Source organism: Grampus griseus, assembly GCF_964374135.1.
Source record: "Grampus griseus genome assembly, chromosome: 1".
Lineage (NCBI taxonomy): Eukaryota > Metazoa > Chordata > Mammalia > Artiodactyla > Delphinidae > Grampus > Grampus griseus.
The window spans coordinates 61,613,502-61,624,412 of NC_139017.1; the positions used below are offsets into that span (position 1 = coordinate 61,613,502).

Here is a 10,911-nt window from a genome sequence, read left to right on the forward strand (position 1 = left end):
CCGGCTCTTTATTCCGGAAGTTGCTTTTTGAGGTAGTGTGCGGGATAGTGTGGTCTTTGTGAGCTTCCACCATGGCGTACCGAGGCCAGGGCCAGAAGGTGCAGAAGGTGATGGTGCAGCCAATCGTATCCTACTCGGGATGTGAGAAGGAGGAGGTTCGGGTCAGGAAATGGGGGGCGAAGGAGCAGACGGAGCAGGCCAGAGGGAGCGGAGTCCGGCCCCTCATCCCATGAGCCCCTGGGGCGGCCGAGACTGGGAGAAAGCGCGGGTAGTTGAAGAAGCAATTACAGGTGGGAGGTGGGCTTGGCAGACCCCTGCGGTGGGAAATGCAAGAATGGCGGGGGTGAGCTGTTGGAAGACAACCTTAGTTAAGTACTCAGTGAAAGCGGGAGTTACCGGTCTCGTGCCTGAGGAAGATGTCGGCGCCGAAGAAACTCCAGGAGAATGAGAGTGGGAGGGGATTCGTTTACAGTGTTTAGGGAGCCCCAAATGGGTGCCTAGTTGGGCACTTTGCATAGGCACAGACGTCGCGTTCAGAAAAGTGAGATGGGGGTAGGGTTGACCAGTTCCAGGAAGCAGAGTCTATGCTATGCGTGTATTTTTTCCTTAACTACTGCTGCAGAATCTCATCTTCAGATACTTGCAAAATGTAAGTTGTTTGTTGTTAACTGTTTCATAATTACTTTTTAAGTTAAAGGTGAATTTATTTGGCTGTTTGTTTCATCCTGTCTGATCATTGTTCTAGAGTTAAATGTAGATGAAACTGGAGATTGTGAGGGTATTTGAGGGGAAGGAGTGCTGGGAAAGCTCTAATGTGTTAAAATGGTGTGTAACCATGGCAACTCCAAGCATGCAAAGAATTGTGTCGTAATTACTCTACAAGACCAAAATTACTAATTTCAAAAAGTAATTATTGGTTGACATGACAGTGGTAATTGGGTACTTTTGTTGCAGTGGGTATGGCCAGAACATTGGAACCTTTCCCCCTTCCCTTTAGGATGAGACACTGGAAGAAAAATTCAGTCGGCTTTAAACTAGGTCATAAAGTGGTGTGTTTAGCACTTTGCGGGGTGGGGGACACATATTTATAGAAAAGACCCAAAAAAAGGAAGACAGGAAGGATAGGTTCAGAGGATTTAGTGGCAGCCTTCTTTCCTTTGAGGGGAGTTTTAGCAACTCAAAATTTGACTTGACAAGGCGGAGTATTTAAGTTATCTCTGAAAGAAAATGTGGCTCCTGTTGTTCTGACAAACTTTAGTGTGTGACAACACAATTAAAAACAGATTAATTTCAAGCTCTTGTAATTTTTAATCACAGGAATTGAGAGTCCCCCTCCTGGTTATTAGGTGTGAGACATGGAGAACTGAGTACCTAGAGAAAACTGTCTTGGAGCTGGATTTTGCTATAGGAGATAAGAAAGAAGCCCTTTTAAATGCTATCCTGTCACAAATTTTCACTTTAAATGTATAGAGACTAGAAGCAGTGGAAATATGATTGAGTTCTAAGTTCACAGGAAAATTATTAACTTAGTTCCAATATAGCATTTATTAAGTGAGAGTGTTTCTTGATAAGTAACTAGTCTTGGCTTTTATTTGTTAAGGTTTTTTTAGGAGCCATGGTTGTCTGTTGTTTGACCAAAGTGGTTGGATTTTATTTACTTATTTCTTAACATTTCTATTTTTGTTGATTATTTCAGAGATCTCGGATTCAGGTGTGGCTTTATGAGCAAGTGAATATGCGGATAGAGGGCTGTATCATTGTGAGTACCCAAGATACTTTATCTCAGAGCAGTTTGTTTATAGAAAAAGACTTAGCAAAAGATAGCAGAGCAATATACAAAAAGTCAAAGACCCAACCCACGGAAAGTTCTTCAGGACCCACTGTCCTTGTCTCATTGTTCTGCTTGATAGGGATTATGTAATTCATAAAAGAGAGGGAAAATTATTTAAACAACAGTATTAGTCCTTAAAGGAGGGGTCAAAAGAAATAAAATGGGGCCGGGGAGATGGGATTAATGGAGTATTAGTTCTGGGTTAGGTGATACCTGAATAGAACTGGGTGGGGTTAGTTAAATAAGATGTCCACGATGGCAGAATAGCCTAAATAATGTTTTTAAAAAGGAAGATATGGATGGAAGTGTTATGCTACGACTCTGGTATTTCTTTTAGACAGTGTAGATTCTATCAATAATCTCCCCTTCCCTGTTTACTAGTTAGAAAACAAGCACGGTGGTTGGTGGTGGTAGTGTCTTGTGGGGAACATGGGAAGAGTTAATTCATATATGTACACACACTATATTGAGCACGTTATAAAAGATAAGGGAAATGGCTCTTTGGCATAGTTAATGAAATCTTAAGTCCCAAAGGTTCCAGAAGTAATGTGAAGTACATTCCATCTTCCTTTATTTAAAAAGAGGCTTAGGGAGTTTCCTGGTGGCCTAATGGTTAGGGTTCTGAGCTTTCACTGCCATGGCCCGGGTTCAGTCCCTGGTCGGGGAATTGAGATCCTGCAAGCCGTGCAGCATGGCCAAAAAAAAAAAAAAAAAAAACAAGGCTTAGGACGGGGAGGTGGTGTTTCAGCTAAAAGATCAGTGGAGAGGTGAGTTTCTGAAGTTAGCATCTCTATATATAGCCATTTTCATTTAGAATGGTTTGGATATGATCTTATGTGAAGATGACAGTCAATTGGCTTATTTTTCTAGGGTTTTGATGAGTATATGAACCTCGTATTAGATGATGCAGAAGAAATTCATTCTAAAACAAAGTCAAGAAAACAACTGGGTAAGACTATAGATGGCCTTAAAGAATTGTAGAAATTTTTATTCACTTACAGAATTGAATTGCAACTCATTTCACGTTTAAATTTAGTTTGCATTTGAGAAGTTATTATTTGGGAGAGAAATATACTCTTGAAATCATCCTTTGCCACTTATTCTTTACCCCACTCCGTTTTTGCTTTTGTCTCTCCACTCAGAGAGCTCTCACAAAGGTTACCAAAGACTAATGGTGTTAAATCGAATGGTCCTCATTTTGTTGCGCTCTAAGCAGCATTTGGCTCTGTGGTACTATAGTCAGGTTTTTGCTCTTCATTACTAGTTGTTCCCTTTTCAGACTTTTATATATTCATTCTTTAGGACCCAGCCATTAACTGTTTGAGTTGCTCAAGTCTTGGTTCTACGTCCTTCTGTCACTCAGTATTATTTTCCTAGGCACTCAAGACTGCACCTTAAATTACATTTATATGTTGACTTCCAAATTTACATTTGTAGCTCTAGACCTCTCTGATGAGCCTATTCAACATTTCTACTTGGATGTCTCAAAGGCTCCTCAAAGTTAGCATATCAGAAATCAAACTCAGTTCCAACCCCTCACACACTGTTTAGAGCAGTTTTAGTGTTCCCTGCCATGCTGAATGGCACCAGTTCTATTCAGTTTGCTAATAAATTTCTCTGCAACTACCTCAGCTCCCTCCAGTTTGCTCTGCAGGCTCCTGTCATCTTTTATTTAAAACACCAATCTGAACTTGTTATCTCTTTGCTAGAAAGCCTTCAATGGCTTCTTATTGCTCATAGGATAAGGAAATCTTTAATGTATCCTTCAGGGTCCTTCATGATCTGGCCTTACCTCCCTCTGCTCATTTTGTATCACTTTGCACTTCATATTCTGAGCTTCACCCACACTTCTTTCAATTCTTGGAATCTGTACATTTGTCCCATCATAAATCTTTGTATATGCTGTTACCTGTTTCTTGGGACTCAGACCAAATGTCACTTCCTGCCAGGGTTTGGTTTGGTTTTGCTTGGGGTGGGGATTGATGGAGGGTGTGCTGTGCTGAGTTTGTAGTAAAATATTCATTACTGGGATTATTAATGTCTCTGCCACTGGACCACATGCTCCATTAGTGCATGAGTCCTGTCTTTTTTGCTCCCTAATATGCTCAGTGCCTAACTCAGTGCATGCCACGTAGTAGAAATTTTAAAATATTTGAACAGTGAAGGCAGTTTATTAACCCACGTTCTTTAGGATTCATGGCTTCATCAAGACCTACTGAATCATTTCTGTTAAAACTCCATTAACTTGAGGTTTATTTAGACATTTTGTCTTTAATTGTTTAATGCCCCACTTCAGAGCTCACTAGTATTTTTATCAGTGGTGCGTTTCAGGGGCCTCTTTCTTCCAGTCCTTGAGGATTCTCTTGAGCCTATACTAGCTCTGTGGGAAAGTAGATTCTAAGGAGTGGTATAATGTTTTGCTTTGCTTTTTCCTGCTTAGGCTATTTTTGTGAAAGCCTGGATTTTTCGAATTTAAACATGTCTTGCCAGGAATGCCAAGCTAACCTTATTGATGTTATTTATAAATTATTTGCAAAATGTTGATTTCCCATGGTAATATCCACCCTGTAGAACAGATTAATATTACCTGTTGTAGAAGCCTGGGAAAGTGAAACAATTTAATTGCTATTGGTGTTGATTAGCATTTCTCAAACTGTTTTACTGAACACCAGTGTTCCTGAAGATATTTATAGATATTTCTCAGGAAAAAAGTATTCTCTGCTCAAATAAGTTTAGAAAATGTTAGGTAAAACTTAAACAAATTTGTGTACCACAGGATGAAATCTATTATATTAAGAATTGTAGAAGAGATATGGGAACATATGTATATGTATAACTGATTCACTCTGTTATAAAGCAGAAACTAACACACCATTGTAAAGCAATTATACTCCAATAAAGATGTTTTAAAAAAAAACTGTAAGAAAGGGATTATAGTAAATATGCTGCATTTCCTAAAAAAAACCAATTTCTCAACTTCTACAAACTCGGAGCATTAGGAAATGTTGGGGTAGTTGACTTAGTCTACAGAAACTACTTTTTGTAAAATAACATTTCTCTACCTTCATTATGTTATTGTTGGAAAAGTGCACATGGTCTGATATGCACAACCTTTCAATATATGAATATTGGAAAATGTCACATACCTTCTCAAGAGAGAAAGCATTTTCAAAATCACTCAAGAATGATATGAAATTCTGAGGCTAAAAGGTGGTTACAAAGTAGTCTGAGTGGCTATTAATAGCTTTTTTTTTTTTTTTTAATTTTGTGTTGCAGGTCGGATCATGCTAAAAGGAGATAACATTACTCTGCTCCAAAGTGTCTCCAACTAGAAATGATCAATGAAGTGAGAAATTGTTGAGAAGGCAATACAGTTTTTTTAGGTGTGCTTTGTTAGAAGTGTAGTTTTAAAGCATTTATTCATATTGTTTTGCTCACCTTTATGTTATTACCAGATGACAATAAATGCTGTGGGATTGTTTTTATTAAAATATTTACATTGTTTTCTTTTATCCAGTTGTAGAGAGTTTTTACACAATGGCACCATTAGCTGTTAGTATTTATTTTAAGGTTTTCTGAAGATGGCACTTGTCCTGGGCATTTGCTTTTCACAGAACTGGGATCTGTAGATTCTTAAGGCAAAGAGTAGGAATTCTGCCTGACATGTAATCTTCTGATACTGGGTGGTGGAGAAGGGGAGTGTTCACAAAAGTAAAGATTATGGTGCCAATATCATCAGTTCTAATTCTGAATGCTGGGACACAAGGGTTTCTAACCACAATAGGTTGGGGACATTATAGTAGCTCAGTTTTTGCTTAGCACTCTCTTAGAGTTATTGTGTAAGGCCTTTGTGAATTCTTTTATCACTAAGATCAGAATGTGAGAAGTATTTGGATATAGGCAAAGAATGAAAGTTTGTTAAAAAGGAGCTCTGTTAAGAGTTAACTGGAGGGAGACTGTGAGATTGGTAACCTGAAAAAGACCCACAGGCAACACTGGTAAGTTGTTGTTAGGCAGAACAATAGTATGTTAGTTGGGGAAACACCTCTCCTATTCTTATCTCCAAGAATTTTGGTTCCTCCTCCAGTAATTGCTTATTTCCTAATTAAATTATGTGGTCAGTTCTCTCTTGCCCCAATATCTCAAGGTTGTTCTAGTTAGAATTCTGTTAAATGGTTATAGAGCATCTGCTATTAGTTGAATATATACAGTGAAACAGGCTGATAAACATAGCTTTAATACCACATGCTAAGTGTTATTTAAGTTGAATCTTGAAAGATGAATAAGGCCTACCTTAAATTCTGGTAGTGGGCAGTATTATTAAGGGTAGGTAAGGAAGAATCAAAAAGTCCAGTTCCTGCTTTTCCAAGTGCCTATGAGGGAGATACAGAACTTTCCTTTTTTTTTTTTTTTTTGTTTTGCTGTACGCGGGCCTCTCACTGTTGTGGCCTCTCCTGTTGCGGAGCACAGGCTCCAGATGCGCAGGCTCAGCGGCCATGGCTCATGGGCACAGCTGCTCCGCGGCATGTGGGATCTTCCCGGACCGGGGCACGAACCCGTGTCCCCTGCATCGGCAGGCGGACTCAACCACTGCACCACCAGGGAAGCCCAGAACTTTTCTTTAAACTGAGTAAAAGAATCACTTCATGAGACAGAGGAGATTTGTCGGTAAGTGTAGAAATCAGTCTAGCTTAGAACTTGGCATTCTAGCTGTTCCACTCCAAATGAACTTGTGCCTTTTTGGTCATATTTTGAAATAAAGGGCTGCTTTAGCTCTTTTAACATATTTGAGTTTGAAATTCAATTGAACCTGCTACAGCATGCAAAGAAAACATTGGGCAGCAGAGGGAGTTGCAGCCCTGAGACTGCTTCAGCCTTTCTGGTGAAAAGCTTTTTGAGAGCAGAGCAAAGACCTCCCTGCAGCTTTCTTGGCACCAAAATAGCTGGGAAGCAGGATAAAAACTGGAGCAGTATAATCCCTAAGAAAACCTGCTGGCTGCTTTTTCCAGTTCCCTGTATGGCCTTTCTGACCTGGCTGCCCTATGTAAGCAAAGCTGTGCCTGCTGTGGCTTATCCTGAACGGATCAAGACATGGAAAGGTCTATTTTTGACAGAGCAAGTGGTGATAGTGAGAAATAAGGTACAGTGAACTCTTAAAATTGAGCTCTGTATTTAGAAATCTCTGCTTGCTTTCCTGCTGTACTGGAGCCTGTGGTGTTTACTTTTTAAGTTGTACTTTTCCACAATCTGGAGATCTTTTCTTCCAACCAGAATTTGTATTACAGAGGGAGTTGCTGTCTGCTTCATTAAGGTTATTAAAACATGCTGCTGGGAAGCTGCTCTTGTTGGCAGCCCTTGGTATGTGAGCGGTTATTTTTCTGGAATGGCTCTTGGTTTCCGAAGGGGGTCTTGCTAACCACCCACGAACTCTCTTGTAACATTATTGAAGTGAGGGGTGGGAGGAGAATCAGCCTCTGAAAAAGTAAGTACTGATTTGGGCCTGGTGTTCTGTAAGTAGTAAGTAGGGAGAAAGAAGGATAAGAATAGTTTGAAAATGCTAGAATTTTGTATATGCAGGCACCAAATATTATTGTATCACATTTGTCAATTTAAAGACTAGAGAGTGGATCTCTGTCTAATTTGGATTAAGGCATTATTAGCCAGGAAGTGTCACGGGCATTTTCTGGGGAAAACCTAATAGCACCATCTCATGTTAACTGGATGACACAGGATCTTTTCCCTAATTAATTATTTGTATTAGAACTGATCATAACCACATACTCGTGGCATGCTTTTTTGAGGGGATGCTTGGTAAAACTTAAGGTGACATGAGAACTTAAGTCTGTTACTACTTAGAATTTAATTTTAATTTAAAAGTTATATCCAGTGGAATTTTTAAATATTAAAAGCATTAACTTAATACATGTTTATGATCAAATGTAAACTATACAGAAATATACAGAGCAGAAAACAGAAGTTCCTTCTTTTCCTATCAGTGTTCTCCATAAATAACCACTGTTAACAGTTAGGTGCTTTCTGAACTCTTTACAGATATGTATAGCTTGGTTTGATTCTCATTTTGGTATTACTTTAAAATTTCTTTTAGGTAAAATTTTGGTAAAATACACATAATATTTACTATCTTAACCATCTTGTTTATTTATTTTATTTTTTTTGGCTGTGCTTCACGTCTTGCGGGATCTCAGTTCCCCAACCAGGGAACCTCTGCCCCCTGAAATGGAAGCGTGGAGTCCTTAACACTGGACCGCCAGGGAAGTCCCTATCTTCACCATTTTAAAGTGTACAGCTCAGTAGTGTTAAGTATATTCACATTGTTATGCAACCAATATTTAGAACTTTTTTATCTTGCAAAAAACAAACTGTACCTATTAAACAACAACTTAACCATCCCTCCCTTCAGCCCTTGGATTTGATTTTTTGTTTCTGAGTTTGATTAGGCACCTCATATAAGTGGAATCATACAATATTTGTCTTTTTGTGACTGACTTACTTCACTTAGCATAATGTCCTCAAATTTCATCCATGTTGTAGAATGTGTCAGGATTTCCTTCCTTTCTAAGGCTGAATAACATTGCATGTATATATACCACATTTTGTTTATACATTTAACTGTCAATAGACATTTGGGTTGCTTCCACTATTTTGACTTTTGTAAATAATGCTGCTGTGAATCTTCGAGACCCTGCTTTCAGTTCTTTTGAGTATGTTCTCTGAAGATTTTTGAGTAACCATCATACTGTTTTCCACAGCGGCTTCACCATTTTACTTTCTCATCAACAGTGCATAAAGGTTGCAGTTTCTTCACATCCTTGGCAAAACAACTTCTTTTTTTTTTTTTAAGAGAAGTCTGTGACTTTATTGGCCGAGCAGGCTACTTGAAGGGGGTGAAGCCAGAGGAGTGGCCCCGATGCCAACCTGGCTGTGTAGGTGATTGAGAACTCAGGCTTGATTCCACCTGGTTGAAGGCCTTGACCTTGTAGACGCCCACCATGCTGCCCATCATCTCAGGCAGGATGATGATGTCCTCCAGGTGCATCTTTGCCACCTCAGGTGGCTCCTTGGGCAGTGCCTCCTTCTTGGCCTTGCACTGGCGCTTTAGCAGGGTGTGCTTCCTTGGCAGTCCTGGTTCAGCAGTAGCTGGGTGCTGTACAGCTGTACCAGCTGCTTGTAGGACACGTCCTACAAGGCCTACGCTGCTGTAGGTGAAATTGCCGAAGGTCTGCTGCTTCTGCTCCATTTCTGCCGTCTTGTCGATTCTTCGGAGAGGTAAAACTTCTGTTTTTGATAGCAGTCATCCTGATGGTTGTGAGGTTGTGGTTTTGATTTGTATTTCCATAATGATTAGTGATGTTGAGCATCTTTTCATATGTTATTGGTCATTAGCTTGTCTTCTTTGGAGAAATGTCTATTCAAGTCCTCTGCCTATTTTTAAACAGTTTTTTTGTTGTTGTTAATTTGAGGGAATTCTTTACATATTCTGGCTTAAATAAATGATTTGCAAATATTTTCTCCCATTCTATGGTTGCCTTTTCATTCTGTTCATTGTCTTTTGATACACGGAATTTTTTAATTATGATGTAATCCAGTTTATCTGTTTTTGCTTTTGTTGCCTTTTTTTTTTTGGCCTTGCTGCAACTTGTGGGATCTTAGTTCCCCAACCAGGGATGGAACCCAGGCCCTTGGCAGAGAAAGTGCAGAGTCCTAACCACTGGACCGCCAGGAATCCCCTGCTGCCTTTTTAGTGTCATAGGTATTTTTATTTATTTCTACACACATACTCTTTGCAGTTCTGCTGTTATAACAAAACTTGCACAAGTTATAACAAAACTTGCACAAGTATAACAAAAATTGAGTCTCTCAATTTAAGTAATCACACCCTATTGATGGGTATTTTAGGCTGTTTCTCATTTTTTACCATTAAAAAAAATTTTGTAATGAACGTCTTCATGCCTGTCTTTGTCCACTTAACATTTTCTGAGATGAATTCTTAGAAGTGGAATTGCTAGATCAAAGGATATACACATTAAAAAAAATTATATAGGTACTTCTAAATTGCCTTCCAAAGTACATGTGAGAAAATTGTTTTCTTCATACTAGGCAACCGTTAGGCAGCAGCTTTAATGAAACTCACAGGCTTATTGTGAGGATACTATGAAATAATAATTGCCAACATCCTAAGGATGCCAGAATAGAAAAATGGAAAAAATTTGGCCTTTGATGACTTTGGAACCACTGAATTAACTCTGGAACTTCCCTACCACCTAACTTGTTATGTGATAGCAGAAAATTCCTGGTTGGATTACAATTAAAGCATTGTAACTGAGAACAGTGTCAGAATGGGGCCACTTGTCTTCAGTACCTCTTAAACTTGGGATGGGATTAGTTGTTTAATGAAGATTCGTTAAATGCCATAGTTAAGAAAGTTGGCAATTGAAGTGATAATCTTGGACTGTAGGAGGGAATACAAATGAAGTGATGTGACTGATTTTATTCAATAAAACAGTAAACTTCCTTAGTTAGGAAAATAATTCCTGAGAAAGATGATCTTGGATCATCATTCTATGTCCATAGAAATTGCTGTCTCTGGAGTATTAACAGATTAGCCTCATCCCCAGAGCCACCTGAGTTTGTGATGTTTTGCAGGGCTGGGAAATTGCAGAGAGGAACTAGGGAGAATAAATAAATGAGTGCCTCCTTTTGATGGACTGATACTAAACCAGAGATGGTAGGAGTAGAGTGGGAAAGGGAGGATTTTCCCCAGAAAAGCATCTTTCTTTAGATCCTACACTTGATAAGGTACTCTGTTTGGGAAGTTGTTTTTCACCAGTGCCAGTTTTTATTTGCATGTTATATGTTAGACATAGTGAAGAATATAAAATTTAGTCCCTGGGCTTCCCTGGTGGCACAGTGGTTAAGAATCCGCCTACCAATGCAGGGGACATGAGTTCCAGCCCTGGTCCAGGAAGATCCCACATGCCACAGAGCAACTAAGCCCGTGCGCCCCAACTACTGAGCCTGTGCTCTAGAGCCCGTGCTCCGTAACGAGAGAAGCCACCACA

General features: G+C 39.4%; 2 protein-coding genes across 2 annotated transcripts; one reads left to right on the plus strand and one right to left on the minus strand.

The window, feature by feature from the left end:
• Positions 1-5,528, plus strand: SNRPE (small nuclear ribonucleoprotein polypeptide E). The gene is made up of 5 exons (XM_082662489.1): positions 1-125; positions 623-649; positions 1,697-1,759; positions 2,702-2,780; positions 5,108-5,528. Exons 1-5 carry the CDS (start codon positions 72-74, stop codon positions 5,161-5,163), a joined length of 279 nt encoding a protein of 92 aa, XP_082518615.1. The 5' UTR covers positions 1-71; the 3' UTR covers positions 5,164-5,528.
• A 3,195-nt stretch (positions 5,529-8,723) lies between these two features.
• Positions 8,724-9,089, minus strand: LOC309823936 (small ribosomal subunit protein uS19-like; the record flags this gene model as incomplete). Its single annotated transcript, XM_082656605.1, has 1 exon — positions 8,724-9,089. One exon carries the CDS (start codon positions 9,087-9,089, stop codon positions 8,724-8,726), a length of 366 nt encoding a protein of 121 aa, XP_082512731.1.
• Positions 9,090-10,911: the final 1,822 nt, after the last annotated feature.

Excerpts from the sequence above, each read along its gene's own strand:
- SNRPE (XM_082662489.1), top strand. The coding sequence starts at position 72 with ATGGCGTACCGAGGCCAGGGCCAGAAGGTGCAGAAGGTGATGGTGCAG. Across the intron at positions 126-622 it reads AGGTGATGGTGCAGCCAATC|AATCTCATCTTCAGATACTT; the intron begins GTATCCTACTCG and ends CTACTGCTGCAG. Across the intron at positions 2,781-5,107 it reads AAAGTCAAGAAAACAACTGG|GTCGGATCATGCTAAAAGGA; the intron begins GTAAGACTATAG and ends TTTGTGTTGCAG.